The sequence below is a fragment of the Triplophysa dalaica genome, chromosome 2, assembly GCF_015846415.1.
Source record: "Triplophysa dalaica isolate WHDGS20190420 chromosome 2, ASM1584641v1, whole genome shotgun sequence".
NCBI classification, from domain to species: Eukaryota; Metazoa; Chordata; class Actinopteri; order Cypriniformes; family Nemacheilidae; genus Triplophysa; species Triplophysa dalaica.
In genome coordinates this window covers 13,481,427-13,498,116 of record NC_079543.1, presented here as the reverse complement: position 1 = coordinate 13,498,116, position 16,690 = coordinate 13,481,427, and the positions used below count along the sequence as shown (strand labels likewise).

At 35.8% G+C, this 16,690-nt stretch overlaps 1 protein-coding gene across 2 annotated transcripts in view; it reads left to right on the top strand.

Annotated features, from left to right (window-relative positions):
- The window catches only part of prkx (protein kinase X-linked), a 45,963-nt gene extending 30,124 nt beyond the window's left edge, over positions 1 to 15,839 (top strand). For both annotated transcript variants that reach the window (XM_056729463.1, XM_056729456.1), the window contains 4 exons: positions 3,831 to 3,926; positions 6,850 to 6,907; positions 13,709 to 13,786; positions 13,907 to 15,839. In XM_056729463.1, the coding sequence (XP_056585441.1) occupies positions 3,831 to 3,926; positions 6,850 to 6,907; positions 13,709 to 13,786; positions 13,907 to 14,032 (358 nt within the window). In that variant the 3' untranslated portion in view covers positions 14,033 to 15,839. The remainder of the gene's footprint in view (positions 1 to 3,830; positions 3,927 to 6,849; positions 6,908 to 13,708; positions 13,787 to 13,906) is intronic.
- The last annotated feature ends 851 nt before the right edge of the window (positions 15,840 to 16,690 follow it).

Sequence of the window (16,690 nt, the reverse complement as noted above, 5' to 3'; positions counted from 1 at the left end):
AGATGGTGGCCGAGTGTGTGGCTCTGAGTGGATGTTGTGCAGTGTTTGTGTGTTTTTGCACCGCTGTACTGTGGTTGACAGAATTTATGAAAATGTAAGCTGAATCTGAGAAAACACATTTAAAGATGCCTTAGAAACTGGTTGATAGAAGTGTAAATATGGGGAAGGTCATGTTTATTCGTGAAATGTAGTTACTTTTTCACGAAACACATCCATTCAAAATAGCTTTACAGAAATATGTCTCGATTGCACTGAATTTAAAATCATCTGCATTTAGATGTAGCATGAAAAGGACAGTTTAAAAATTTGATTTCTTTCTAACTGTGTGTAATGTTTGTTGTTGTGTGTGTCATCTTTCACTTTTCTCATAGTAAAATAGTTACATACTTGCAAAACAGAATTGTAACAACCAATGTCTTAAACAATAAACAAAATTTTAACTTAAATTTTAGTAAGGAAAAGCAGTAAATCTTTTTTCGGTAAAATCAAAATATATATTTTATTTTTATAGAGCAACAACATTTTTGTTATGTGTTAATGAATTTACTATTCGATAGCCAAAATAACCTCTGAAGGTCATAATTGTTTTATTTGTAATTTTGGATTTGGCTTTCGCCCTGCGATGGGTTGGCACTCCTGCCTTGATGCCCGATGACTCCTGAGATAGGCGCAGGCTCCCCGTGACCCGAGGTAGTTCGGATAAGCGGTAGAAAATGGATGGATGGATGGATTTGGCTTTCTTGTGTCATTGGCTTGTTAAATTGATCCTGTCCATAATGAAAATTGTGAATATCAAGCAATACATTAGTGAGAATAGTTTAAGCATGTGTGAACTTTGCTAGTTTAAAACATGATCAAAATAGCAATGAATTTTAAATGTCAAATTGAGCAAATGACCAATATCAGTCGCTACACTCTAAAACAAAAAAAACTGTCTTTTTTACAGTTTGGGATTGGGTTTTGTGTGGAATCAAAATTTGTTTGTATTCATCCACACATGAGAGATAATACATGTGATGTCTAAATAAACTTACACTTAAATCACATGAGGGGTCTACAGGAAATGACAGGAGCAGTTTCCTGAGAGAGTTTATGAGGAAACTCAAACCTTACACTGGGGTCCCAATGGACCACGGTCTTGGTTAGCTCCAAAGTTCATATACCTTCTTTCTACCTGAAGTTAATTTTTTTGAAGAAAAGTGGATTTTGTTTTATTTGGAACATCACAGAAGTCAGAATACATTATACATTTTTCAAATTCTACACTTTCAGAGAATAGCAAAACATCCCCAATCCCCATAGTTTTCTTTCTATTTTTCCCTCTTCTTGTGGAATGTTGGCGATACCTGTGCTGTTATGTTAAAGTTTCAGTTTCATAATTTTCCTTTTCCCCCAGTCACCAGCCACTGCTAACAGACACAAGAGAGTAATATGCCTCTCCTGTTCTATCTCTATTTTCTATCACCCAGGAGAAAGATTTTCTAACCATCAGTTGAGTCCTCTCAAGGTTTTTCTCTGTCCTTATGGTTTCCACACTCAATACTGTCAATCCTACTCAAGTCATAAAGGAGAACCACCTGAATACACTGCTTTCTAAAGGCCACAACTGGAGGTCTTTAACTTAGAAGGACCAAAGTGTTTTCTAGCTGAAGTTCTCCAGCTCCGCTTTAAATGGCAACAGCCTAGGTCCAGGTTTAAACTACTAGAATTGATTCATAAGCCAATATGAGGTGTGGCTATGATTTTATGTTTAGAAACCCTCTTATGAGGTCTCTTAGGAGACCTTTAGTGGCAGACTCTTTACCATCTCTTTCAGACCCAAGGTATGATCAAGTATGTTAATGTAGGCATATCGGGACTCCTTTACAGTATGTGTTTTATAGATGCTTTCATTCAAAGCCACTTATTTATCCACTTAGAATCACTGAAGAATCACTTTACCAGACACTACAGGAGACACATTACATCACACACACAGACATAAAGAAGCCAAAGTACATAGATATAGTCAGATATATAGAAAAAATTCTCACTGCCCAGTACAGATTTAACATAACTTAAATTTAACTTAAATTCACTGACCAATAATATTTCATAATGGCTTAGAAATTGTATTTCTCTCATTGTAACTCTCTTTGAGTTGACATGGTAATGTATATGACAGTTTTAATGTGTGTGATCTTGGCAGAATAGATCTGCTACCCTTCTGCTGAGCACAAGTACCACGACTTGCTACTGCCAATACATCCATAACATGCTGCTGTGAGCATGTAAGAATACTCCACATGAACATATGAAATACCCCGTAATGTGTCAAACTGCATCTGTCTAAAAACATGAAGGCACATCCTGATTCTCATCTGGGTGGCTTAATTTAGACTAAAGTTCCACATCACTTTCAAAATTCTAGATGACATGCAAGTTGACAAGACATGTTTTATTTGTATTGATGGTTTATATCTTTGTTTTCCAAAGCTTCTGTTTGTTTCCTGGCCCTTGGCGAGTGCTAATTTGGGATCCTACAATAAACAAATGCACATTCATGCAGAACCTTTTTGCATCAGAGTGAGGTGCATGATTAAAGCACATTTTCTATTTTACAAGCATCCAACTTTGGTGGCTATTATCACATTTAAATGTATAGCACATGGATGAGCTTGTTCAGTCGTGTCTGTGTGTATGGTGTCCAGGTCGGGTCGGTTCAACTTTATTGAAGTCTGAACTGTCAATAAGATGAATGAGTGTCTTACTGCGTCTTTAAAGATTTTTCCTGCTATGTGTCATTCTAACAGATTTACTTATCATTTTAAAGGGATCAAATGACATGGCTAAAACAAATATTATCGTTTGTTCTAGATGTAATGTAATCTGTATACATGATTTAGGTTAAAAAACGCTGTATTTTCCACATGTCGTTCAGGTTTGTATCTCCTCTTTGCCCCGCCTCCCTGAAACGCCAGGATTTTTTACAAAGCTCATTGCTTTGAAAAGTGAGGTGTGCTATGATTGGCCGGTTAACCAGTGCATAGTGATTGGTCAAATACTGCAAGAGTGTTAGGGAAATGTAATGCCTCTTACCATATTTGGAACATCAGGTTCCAAAGCAATTGTACTGACAGACAGGTGAGTCCGATTCGAGTCCAAATCTGATACGGAACATGAAGATGATCTAGCCGATACATTAAATTTTCCATCGCGATTTGACAGGATGTAAGGGATTGGTTAGGTTTTATTAAAAAAATAATATGCTAAATAGTTCAAAACTATAGCTAACTGTTTTAGCTTTTATATACAATGTTATGAAGACTATAAACAAACAACCATATACATCATACAGAGTTTGTGTGAGATAGAAACAAGCTCACATTACAGCAGGGAATGGCAACATAATAAATGACGCTATCTCTTTGGCTCTGCTGGATCAACTAGTGTTACGCCACGTCTCGTCGCAACTCAATAAAGACAATAAACCCCAAATAAATACTAAATAAAAAGACATTATAAACACGACATTTGTTGCCTCTAGTTGGAACATTATTACTGATCATTAAGACTTATGTTGTCTTTTTTCACATTGCGAGCGTGTCTCCTATTGCAGATTACAAACATACAACAAACTCGAATCGCGTTATTCCGTAACAAACTATTTTACAATGAAATTATACTTATTTTCCCGCCGTATGACCCATTTAAGATGTTTTCTCTCTCAGGTTGCTCCATGTTTAGGGCATTGGATTGCTGATCACAATTTACCTAAATCTCTAAAAACCAATGGAACATGTTAAAGAACAGTAAAATTATATTTATATTGTAATCTTTCTTTGTCAAAGGTATCCTCCATTTTTTGACGATAATCCCTTTGGCATTTACCAGAAGATTCTAGCAGGAAAGCTGGATTTTCCGCGGCATCTGGATTTCTATGTAAAGTAAGTTTGATGGAGCAAACACAGTAAAATGACATTTGACATATTTGTGTTTTGCAAAATCCAATAAAATCAATGTCCTCTGCATGAAGTAGTGCTTTCAGCAGTGTTCTGAGTCATCATTTAACATCTATGGTTTAGTCCAGTGGGCTTTTACTAGGATTTTCTGTTAATAATTCTGATATAAGATTAAAGCAATAGTCCTCCCAAAAACAAAAATTATGTCATCCATTACTAAACCTGAGGTTGTTCCAAAGCTGTATATATTTTTTTTTTCTGCTGGATACAAAAGAAGATATTTGGAAGACAGTCAGTACCATAATAGGGAAAATAAATTCTATGGGAGTCAATGGGGAATGAGAACTGTTTGGTTATTGACTTTCTTCCAAATATCTTCCTTTGTATTCAGCAGAACAAAAATATGTATACAGATTTGGAACAACCTGATGGGTAACACTTTAGTATAGGGATCAATCCTCACTATTAATTAGTTTCTTGTTAGATAACTATTTTTAGCATTTTGGCTGTTTATTAGTACTTAAAAGGCACATATTCGACGTGACCATATTCTACTTCCCTAATCCTACCTAAACCTAACAACTACTGTACTAACTATTAATAAGCAACAAATTCGTAGTTTACTGAGTCAAAAGTCATAGTTAATGGTTTATTATGACCGTGAATGGGACCTTAAAATAAAGTGTGACCCCTGAGAGTGAGTAAATGATGACAAAATTTAAACTATCCCTTTAATATGTTGATTTTAAATTTGTATAAAAGTCTGTTCATCCATAATGATTATTATAATTGCATCGCAACATCGGCATAATACAGTATGTTAATACATGCATATAGCATTACGTTGTTGTCCTAAACTATCCTTAAAATTTACATTTACTTTAAAATTCAACACTGGATCCATCTCTGTCCACCAATCGGCCTAAAACGGTTGACAACCCTTTTTTTGCGACAGTTCAAAGATACACGTGCACTTAAACAATTTACACATGCCCTCTAATGAACTTCTGTTAAGCACACTTACGGCTGCCTGTAGACAATGACAAAGCCTCTAGATTATAGACAGACGTGTGTCTCCTAACTCAACACTACTGTTAGTCCTTTTGAACTAAAAGCCTCCAGGATTCAGCAAATAACTCGCTGTCTTGATGTTCAAACAAGCCAGACTAACACTCTTAATTATACAGGACAGTATCCTCCCTTAGTTGTAACATCTTAGAAGTCATCACAGCTGGACAAACACACACAAAATTACAATCAAAGCAACATTTCAAGCATACAGATTTTGTCCAAACTGCTCTCCAGATGCCAAAGACAGCTTTAGGACGCTCTCGGGAACAGAATCAGTTACCTCAGGCAAAGTAAGTCCATTGTGTAATTTTGATTGGCAAGGAGGCTTGAGTCACTAGGGGTTTAACCAGCTTGATAAGATAATGCTATCCTGAAGTCAAACACACATGATCATTGAGAAATTAATAACATCTGCAGGTTGGCAGAGCACGTCATCTGATGGGTATTGTGAATATTAAAGCGATATTTTACTCCAAAACAAAAGAACTTTAATCGCATAGTCACCCAAAACTTATATGAATTTCTACTGCAGAGCACCAAAAGAAAAACCAAAACCACATCGGCCCCCACTGAGTTTCATTGTATTGAATTTCTTAAAATATCTTCTGGGTTCACAGAAGAAGTCATATAGAAGTTTTGAATGAGTGTGAATTAATGAGGACAGAATTTTTATTTTGGGGTAATCAATCTCTTAACAAGATCACTACCACACCAGTGGACATGCTTATAACAATCATGTTTTCAGCTTAACTTTCACAGATCCGTGAAAACAAATAAAAACTGTATGTACTAATTCCTCATCTGTCGTCTGTCCGACCAATAATATAACATTTCAATTACATTTTTGTTGAGAATACGTAATGTCATACAAAGTGTGCAATATTCTCTAGACTAGGCCATTAGTCGTCAATGTCACACTGTAAAGAAACACACTGTGGACATAAGCATACCCAGTTTTAGGCCAAATGCACTATTTAATATCCTTTGTCTGCTTATATGTGTGTTTAGAGTCTGGCAACTGTAAATGTATTCTCGGCTGATCGTAGTGATGCAGTAAATATTTCTTTTATCGTAGCAAAAACACATCATCCTGGAGGCCGCTATTTTTGTTATGGGAATACTTGCTCATGGCCACAGACAGTTTACATGTGATGGGGTGTTTGGAAGAAATGATCATAAGATGTTTTACCTACTTACACAAGCAATCATCAATTGCAGTTTCATCGGACAAACGCACCTGGCCTGAAGTTAACTTCCAGTCTGTGTTTGACGATCGGCCTGGCTAGTGGCTAATAATATATACATTTATATTTTATTTAATTTATGTTCATCTTTTATTGTATTATAATAAAGAATTTGTTACATTTTATTGAATGTTAATTAATTAAAGAAACAATCTGTTAAATGGGTCGTATAACCTTGTCACATTTAAGTTAAGCCAAGTAACCGTTTTTCTCCTGATAACCCTATATAATAATGGCTATACGTTTAACTTGCTAGCTGATGGAATTTACTATTGCTTGTTATCAGAAAAAATCTGAATGGACTCTTCTCTTTGCAGATGTATTCGGGAAGTTAAGTTTGTGCCACAAAAGCGCACATGCGCAGTAACGTTTGTTTATGTTGTCGCTTGGAAACCATCTATAAACATTCGAGTTCACTGCTGTAAGATGTCACATTTATAAGTCATGCAAATGTGATGATATTTGGGTCAACCAATGAATCAAATCTTACATACAGAATGCCCAGAATAATAAAGTAGAGCCCCGATCAATGTCCTTCACATTTTTTTTGCATAATGATTCTAATGTTCTCTTTCTCTGTCTGGCTTTGTTAGAGATCTAATCAAGAAGTTTCTGGTGATTGACCGGGCAAAAAGGCTTGGAAATATGAAGGTAAGCATAGTGTCAATGGAATCTGTTTTATGTAGATCTAAAGAGTCCGTTTTGCTTTTTCTCGTATATGTTTTAGCAAAGTACCTCAACAATAATCACCATCTGTGATCTTACCTCAGGGAACTGACAATACTTTCATCTTTTGCTCCATATGGGCTCTTGACTCTAGAGCAGTTTTGCATCCTAATTAAACCTAATGGTAGTCGAGTCCTGTGAGCTGTTCACAGTTGACCACATATGTTTCCAGTTATGAAAAGGGGGCTGCCTATCTTTAGAGAGAGGAAGAGACAGCGGCATCGCTAGCAGTATTTATTCGGGGCTCTAGCGATTGTTTGTAATCAAGCCAGAGGTGGGTAGAGTTACTCAAGTAAAAGTACAAGTAACTAGAGAAATTGTTACTCAAGTAATAGTAAAATTCACTCTTTTAAAAATAACTTGAGTAAAAGTAAAAAAGTATGCAATGAAAAACTACTCAAGTAGCTAGTTACTTAGTTACTTTGTTTCTGGTTATATAGGCCTATTTTTCATAAAAATAATCTTAACGCCAATATTTTAATGTTACATTTTAATCAGGGCAGTGTTGGCCTGCTCACCGGGAGACTGCATTCATTCATTTATTCATTTATTTATTTATTTAGAAATTAGATGTTATTTATTAGAATGAACTTACTCGTTGTATAAATACCATGCACTGTGCTGTGTTTTAACTTTTCTGTTTTTCCTGTTTGCCCCTGTAAAGCTGCTTTGAAACAATACACATTGTGAAAAGCGCTATATAAATAAACTTGAATTGAATTGAATTGAATTGAATTGAATTGAATCAATATTTTAATTATCATAAGCAAATATCTTTGCAATATACACACAGAGACTAAAGAAAAGACAAACACAGAAGAGACAAGCATTTAAAATTCATCTAGTCCTGATGTCAATGTAGTTAGAATAACTCGTAGTTAGTAATTAGAATATTAGACCATGTCAATCCAAAGTTAATAGTAAAATGCAATTAACTAAACTCAGAGCATTTCCTAAGGGTATCTAGAACATTTGCTGTGCCCTCATAAATGAAATAAAAAAATTGACAAAGCTCTTGTTTTGTCGTGGTGTGTCACGTGTGTGTTGTGAAACGCTCTTACTTGTATGCAAACAGTAAACAGTCTAACACACGCCCATTGAAATGTTTTCTTCCTTCTGTTCTTCAAATCTATATATCTGCAAGCCCCCGTCTCTGTGCCTGACATGTAACACGTATGTTGCTGTGTCTATCAAACAGGTCGCGCGGATGTGGCGGGCATTTATCATTGATGGCATACAATATGACACATTTGCAGTTTTGATTGTATAGATATAGATTCATATTCTCTTCATCCAACACTCTTTGTTTTCTGTGTGTTCTTAAGTTTCGCGCTACGAGGAGTGAGTAATCCGCCGCTTCAGATGATTCAGATCGTCCTGCGAACTGAACAAATCATTTAAACTGATTCATTAGCCTGTTCAGATGGTTTTGCCCATTGTTCAATTAATGCTTTCAAAAGAATCGACTCAAAAGAATCGATCACTAGGTAATGCCTGTAAAAAGAGATGTCAACCTCGAAATAAACAACACGTTTTATAATGCATATTTTAAAATGAAGGAACGAAGGAACGTCAGGCAATGTTACGAAGTAAAAGATTTTCTATAAAATATATACTCAAGTAACTTAAGAGAAAAAGTACCCACTTTTAATTACTACCGTTTCTAGCCACCTCTGAATCTAGCCTCGAATGTTTTGGCCTGGAAATATAATATTAGGAATTCAGTAACTGGATGTTTAAAATCCGCTGCTGACGCTGTGTACATGATGCTGACTGCAGCCAGTGTTGCCAACTTGGCGGCTTTGTCGATATATTAAGCGTGTTTTCAGACCCCTTTAGCGACTTATTTTTCAAAAAGCGACCAGCGACAAATCTAGCTACTTTCTGAATAAGCCTTGGCGAATAAGCGAAACATTCTGCTTCACTTCTACTGCCCCAGGAGAGCGAGTTTTTGCATTCCCAGCGCAGAACCGCCTCACTGTCTCCTCTACGGTGTGAGCACTCGTCAGGGAGAATCAGCTGAAGACCATTCTGACGCGTGAATGAGATTCACAGTTCCCATATACAAACAAGTGTTTCCAAGAACGAATCACTTATTGACCTAGTTTTAAGATGTCGAGTTCACTCACTATTACATTGTTTTTGTTGTCTGCCAACAGAAACACAAAAATAAGGAAAGAAGGACCTATCGATTGTGTTTTTGGGTGAAATGTTTTAAAACAATACATTAAACGACAGCTCAGAGATTAGAGATATGAAGCAGACCTTAAGCTCTTTTCTTGTCAGATACTACGTGATGACGTCGTGGACGACTTTTCGTGCAGGGTTTAACTACTTTCCATTGAAAAGAGTTGGCAACACTGACTGCAGCCGCTCTCAAATGCGCAGAGTCTGACAAACACACAAGCACGCACATACACACACCATGTGACTGATTTAAACCTATGCCTAGAACATCACCATGCAGTTGAACTGCTTGAAATAATCAAATATAACAGTGTGAGGGCAGAGAAGACTACAGAACGGCAATGGCGTGTGCCAAGAAACATAACAAATCTTCTTTCATTTTGTCGGAAGCAAAGAAAAATATTAACTTTAGTGTGTGAGTACAAGCAGCGTAGTGGAGCAAAACGTTTTTGTATTCCTTAAAAAAACATCATCCTTGAGCAAAAGCTTCCCCTCAACGCGCAAATCTAGTCTTTCAGGCTTGTTACTCGAATGGTAAAATACACATATAATTATGTCAAAATATCCATCAAGTTTTTTAAGCCCAATCGGGTATGAAGTAAACAAACGTGACGTGTATCACTGGTTCCACACCTTACCTTGAGTCTTAAAATGCCAGCAGCTCAGTCACACCAGCAGATATTAGGCCCCTGGCTGTTTGGGTTTACTTAAAAATATACTTGAAACCTTTCATTTTTTATTCATATTAGGTTAAGCATTATCAATTTTAGTTAAGTATTTCTATTCATGTAAATTCTTTTACTATTTAAGTAATTCAAGTTGTAAAAAAACATTACAAATATTTACACAATTTACAAACAGGATAAAATTCTTAAGGAACTGACTGTTAATTTCGGCCAGCTCATAAATGTGAGAACACTTACGCATTACAAACATTACCATTTGCTCACCTCAAGTCTCGAAGATACTCTCTGATGATTCCACCATGAATAATACATAGCTATAAAAAGAATAATAAAGAACATTGAAAAGTCCACAAGAGAATGAAGTACAGTATACATAAGTAGCTATAAATAGATAACAATGGGTCAAATTAATAAAGTTACGTTTGATTATTTTGTGTTTGATAATATATTGCAGAAATGTGTTCATGCAAAGCACATTTTCCTTGAGAAGAATACATTTAATTTTATGTAATTATTTTGTGTTTGCTAATAAACTATATTACATAAAAAAGTTCATGCAAAGCATATTTTACTTTAAAATAAATTCCCCCTACAACCTAATCCAAATTCCCTACATTGGCCCCTAATGTTTTAGGCTCAGCCCCTGTTTCATATCCTACATACGCCCCTGGGAAGAGATGAGGCTCTGGAGAGATTCCCTGAGCACTCAAGAGAGTTTTTCTGACACCAGGCAGCTCTCCCACCATACTCCAACCCAATCAGACAAGGTGTATGAGTAGAGAGGAACTGCAGACGGAGCCTATCTGCAAAATATTTCCGTTTAACTTATTCATGCAGTTTCAAGCCTATTTAATGCCAGTTGCTTTTCTAAATTGTCCTTTCAAAGGAATAACTCCGGAATAATCGGCGCCAGATGAGGTGGCAGCGGTGCGCCAGGACCCTGTCATGCATAATGTGACGCATAACGTGATGGTGATCTCATGGGAAGTTTATGAGTGGTTGTGTCTGGGCTTCATTTTCCCATTAGCTACAGTTAATACTCACATTTTTATTTCCAGCACGTAAGGAATGAGCGCTGCTTAAACACATATATTTAAGTTAATTATTTTATAAAGCACATTCAATCTTCAAATCCGTTTTACTTTGTTGTGTGAACAGTTTGATTCGCACTACATCAATATGTGATTCAAAATAAGATTTTCTTTTTTTCGGATAAGCATCTGTCTGAACAATTCAGGTACATTTTTGTGACACATACGTAATATCAAACAAAGTGTGCAATATTCTCTTGTCCAGCAGCCTCTTGTTTCGCCCACTCTTTTCTCATTATAGCATAGTAAAGCATGCTCATAAACAGATGAATTCATGTTTTCCCCACTACTTCAGTGCCTCAACAAGATGTCATGACCAAAAGGCAAAGTTTCCAGTATTCTGTCCTCACTCTTAACGGCTGTTCTTACTTGTTGTGTGAGAAAGTGTCATTGCGTCATGCTGACACTTACATTATTACTATAGCAACAGATGCGAATGCGCCACATATCACCCTCACTGTCTGAAGAATTAATCACATTTGGTCCCTTTCAGTCAATTTTAAAAACCAGAAAAACACATATCAGACTAGATGTGCTGTAAATTTCTCACTTTTCTCTCGTCTTCTTTCTTTCAATTCATCTATTCTCTCCCTCTACATAAAGGGGGGGTTAAGAGCAGCTGTGTTTGCACTGTTTCCACAGCAAGGCCAGGTCCTTTTGGCAGCACTCATTCACAAGTGCAGATATCTGTTATTCCACTTGAGTGAATCTCTTATACTCCCATAGTGAAGTGCATGGCCCAGACTGAGAGGTTTCAAAATTACTTCTGCAGGTTAGCAGGGGTGTCCTACTTTTCTTTTACGCTGTAAGAAACAGAAAGACAGATACTTAAGTGACCCCAATTTTTACCACACCCTTCTTTTAAGACAAAGCTTTATTACTTTGCTGAGGTGTGAAGTGAAGTAATGTTCCTTAAGGTCATTTTTAAGTGTTGAAGGACATTTGGTAGCTTTTTCATGGAGCATAATTATAGGTCATAATAACCCCCTAAAAGCCCAACCCCCATTTTTAAGCACAGGCCTGAGAATCTTAGAGTAAAATGCTTGCAGTTTCTCTTTAATCTACAGATAAATGTATATAGGTAAAATAATATATTCACTAGTTATGCTCTGATCAGGAGTTTTGCAGCCGATATCGACTATCGTAAAGCAATGCCAAAGAAGTTGCCTTGGTTATATTATTCATGTGTTACTGTTTTAGTGTAGAATCAAATAAGCGCAACAAATATCAATTCTATAATATGCAACTGAGCATGTCTTTAAAGGAATAGTTTACCTTCAAAATTAAAATTCTTTCATCATTTCCTCACCCTCTTGTCATTTCAAACCTGTATGACTTGATTTTTAGAAAAAAAATCAAGACATACATTGAAAATGTTTGTAACAGAAAACCAACGGTTTTGATTACCAACATTTTTCTAAATATTTTCTTGTATGTTTTGCAGAAGAAAGAAAACACACAGGTTTAAAATGACAACAAGTTGAGCAAATGATTAAGGGGTCCACCAAGTCATTTTTTCAATTGTTTCCAATGGAAACGCCATGTTTTTTGAAAACGCAAGCAGCTGGCCTTTTTTCGTGCTTAGCGCTGGTGCAATGCATTTTTTCCCACGATCAGCGCCGCTGTTCGACCGGGTGCCCTGAGTTGAAAAATGCTCAACCGTGGGCAGAACGCTGCGCCTGCAACGGGGATTTTCAGCCACGTAAAAGCGCCTCGGTGGATACAGCCCCTATAGAATTTTCATTTTGAAGTTGAAATATTCCTTTAAAAACAGGGCTTATGCAAAACACTATCCATATTGTGATACTTATTGAAAAAATATCAGCCTGAACATAATTGCAATGGAAGACAAAAAATAAATAGAAACATTTCAACATGAATCAGTTTGTGAGACTGAACTGGATTTTCAGCCAATATGTAGCTGATTTATCAGATCTTCCCTAATATCCAGTACTTCAAAATCTTTACTGTGCTTGCAAATTTCTGTCTGCTGTTGCAGTTGTGTTCTCAATTTATTGTATGGTGACACAGAAAATTACCCAAAAACTATAATAAATAAACTAAATGACGATTTGGAGACTCCAAAAAGGTCATTATGATTTTGCTCGTTTTTATATTTATTCTGACCCAAATTTTGAATACATCATAGCTGTGGCTTTGCTGTTGTACAGTATCGCCCCTTGAACTCCTGTCGAGTCCTTGAGCTTTTAAGTAAGGGAAAAAACAAGGAAAAGACATAAAATGTGAAATTTTATTAGCATTTATTTCATTTGAACTGTATGCAGACATTCCACGAGGAAAAGCCGTTTACTTTGGGTCTTAAAGTAAGAAACAATGTTCCTATAGCTCAGTGGTGAAGATCACGGTGCTAACAATGTCAAGGTTGTAGGTTTGATCCCAGGGGATGGCACATACTTAGAAACAAATGTATAGGATAATGCAATGTAAGTTGCTTTGGATAAAAGCGTCTGCCAAATTCATAAATGTAAATGTCAAACGTCACAAGCAGGCACATTGGTTTAACCATTTTTAAATATAATTTCATATATGTTTTTGAAATACATATTTATAATTAATATTTGTGTAATATTAAACTGCCCCTCTCAAAATGATTTGCAGCATCCGGGTTACAGGGTCTTATTAGTTTTGAGGGGTTGTCATTTGAAATGAACAACCCTTGGAATGTTGCGACTGGCCAATCAGAATCAAGCTTTTAAATGAGCCGTGTAATTAAATAAAATTTTGGTTGTGTGTGTTTCCAGAATGGAGCAGATGATGTCAAAAAGCACCGATGGTTTAAGTCAATAGACTGGGATTTTGTGCCCAGTAGAAAACTCAAGGTAAGATCATAAATCCTGTCATGTAGTATTTTAGAGTCTTCCCTGTTTAATGTTGAGAGTTATAGATTTTGTTTTTTGGCTCTGGGAGTCTCTTTAATGAGTCACTCTTTCCCACAACAGCCGCCCATAGTCCCAAAGGTATCTCATGAAGGCGACACGTCTAATTTTGACACCTATCCTGAGGACGATTGGAAGAAAGACACGCCAGTACCAGCTAAAGATCTGGAAATTTTTAAAAACTTCTGAAGGGATTTTCCTTGGGGTTTTTAGAAAGACAGAAGGGCTTGTTGAAGGGTCACAAAATGATCATTTTAATCTAACCATTCAGGGGAAATTAAAGGTCAGTTTCATCATTATAGGGAAATCTTTTTCTGCTTTTCCATATCCATATTTCCACATTTCTATATCTGCAGACTTGAAATAGAGATACAAACTGTATTAGAACATCACAACCATTATTATTATTATAATGGACAACTTCATTTTGTTGGGTCTCTTTATATTATGCAAAAATGTATTTTAAATGTCATATTAAATCAGCAATAACAAGGATCTTTTCAAGGTTCCTTTTGCTGGATCGAGACAATGTCTTTGCTTACCTAAAAGTGTGTAGTCATGATTCTGTGATGACTCGTAGCTTAAAAGCTGAATCAGTGATTTCAGCCTGACTAAAAACTGATCTAGCCGTGTTGATCTCCAGTCTCGTAACCATATAAAACCTATATGTGGTATAAATGTACGTATATCGGAACGTTAGTATCCAAAGACAATAGAATGTTAGAGGTCAAATGGATAATGCCTGGCAAAGTAGAGGGAGCACTTGCCTACTCAAACTTGATCTCACACACCTACTGGTGACTTTAATGCTTGATCGTATCATAATACTGTACCTGTTCAAAACACAGTGTCTATTGTGCTGTGTGATCTTGTTATGTATGTGTTTACTAATTGGTTAAAAGAATAGTTCACTTTAAAATGGAAATTCCGTCATTATTTACATGCCCTCTTGTCATTTCAAACGTCCATGATTTTCTTTTAAAGAACACAAACGAAGACATTTTGAAAAATATTAGAAACAGTAAACTGTTGGTCCCCATTGACATGCATTGGTTTTGTGTCCATACAATATAGTAAATGGGGACCAGCGGTTTTTGGTTACTAAAATTTTTTCAAAATATCTTATCGTTTTATCTTCTTTTGTGTTTTGCAGAAGACAAAAACAACACGTGTTTAAAATGACAATAGGGTAAGTAAATGATGACAGAATTTAAATTTTGAGGGTGAACTATTCCTTTAAGTGCATAAACATTTCAGGATTATTACCTAGTCCTTGTCAAAACCTGCCTTGCAGCGGTGTAAAGGTGAATTTAGCACAATTTACATTACATTGTTTTGTAGGTTGTAACAGTACCTAAAATGTCTAAAAAGAGGTTTTCTGAATTCAAGTCTTAATAAAAACTGACTTTTTGTTTGAAATGCATTAGAATTGTAGTTACTGTGTGTGTTTAAAACAGTTCTTCCTAAATGCCTTTGACAGATTTTTTCTGAAGCATAAATTTGTCATTGTAAATTGTCTGAACAAATAATACTTGTGACCATTTATTTGCTTTTTCAGCTTTGTTATTACACTTCCATTTGAAATTGCACTAGCAAATTTCATATAAACTTCTTTACAGTGCAATGCACTGTCAGTGGTACATACAGTATGAAGAGGTGTTGGATTTTTTCATAATTGTTTTTCTATGTACAATTGTATTCTTTTTGCTGTGTTTTCATTTGTTATGTTTTTTTGAGAGAATATTGTATTTTATGTTTTTGCCAAAGCAAAGGCTGAAATGAAGTTCTATGAACTAAATGGTTGATAAAACCACAGCATAGACATTTTATACTTATTTTTAATTATAGATTTTTTAGTTTGTTGATATTTTATTTGAATTGCCTTTTGAACTTGGACGATGTATTCAAGATGATACAAGTGAAATGTATCCTGAAACCAAGTTGTTATGAAGACAAATGCACAATCAATAACCATGAAAATAAACTAAACGTTTCATGTGGGTGTGAGTATTTGACCAATAGACACACTTTTTGCTCAGCACACTCTGACCAAAGTAGTTAATGGAACCAGTATGCCTTTCTTCTGCAGAACACAAAAGAAGAACTTTGGACATATGTTTGTAACTGAAAACCATTGGTCCACATTGAATTGCATTGGTTTTGTGTCCAAGTAGAAGTCAATGAGTTCCAATGATTTTTGTAAATCATACCGTAAACTCGATTCACACTAGCCACAGCAGCCTTTTTAACTACAGGACAGTTTTCCTGGAAACAATTAAGATTTTAAGAGTCTTAATATGTTACACTTTGTATGTATATCTACAATGATTAAATAATCTGTCTTGTAGTGTACTATTTAGCCATTTTTTATCTGCTGTTGGACAATTTACATTCAAGTATGAGCGTAACATGTGTATATTGTAATAGTTAACAAAACACATTAGCATCAGTCTTTGCGCCATCACAAAAGTGCACGAATGATCTCAGCTAAGGTGCCATGAGACCATTCTGCTGTAAGGAAGTTATTTCACTAACCCCTGTGGTTAGACTTCACCTCTACAAGTGTTCAAACATAACTTTCTTTCTTCTCTCTGCTCTTTGTAAAATGTGACTGTGGTTTAAATATTTCAATGACGTTTAGCTCTGTCAGAGACTAATTTTACTTAATAGTTCCCTTACGGTGTTCTGGATGCCTGCAAGATAGATCTGTCCCCTGCCTGCCTGGAAATGTTGTTATGTATGTGTGACACCTCACTTTCGCTTTGTAATATGTTCCCGATTTACATAAGCAGTGAGACACCTTAAAATGATCTCTACACTGTGTATACTATAAAGCAACTTTTAGCT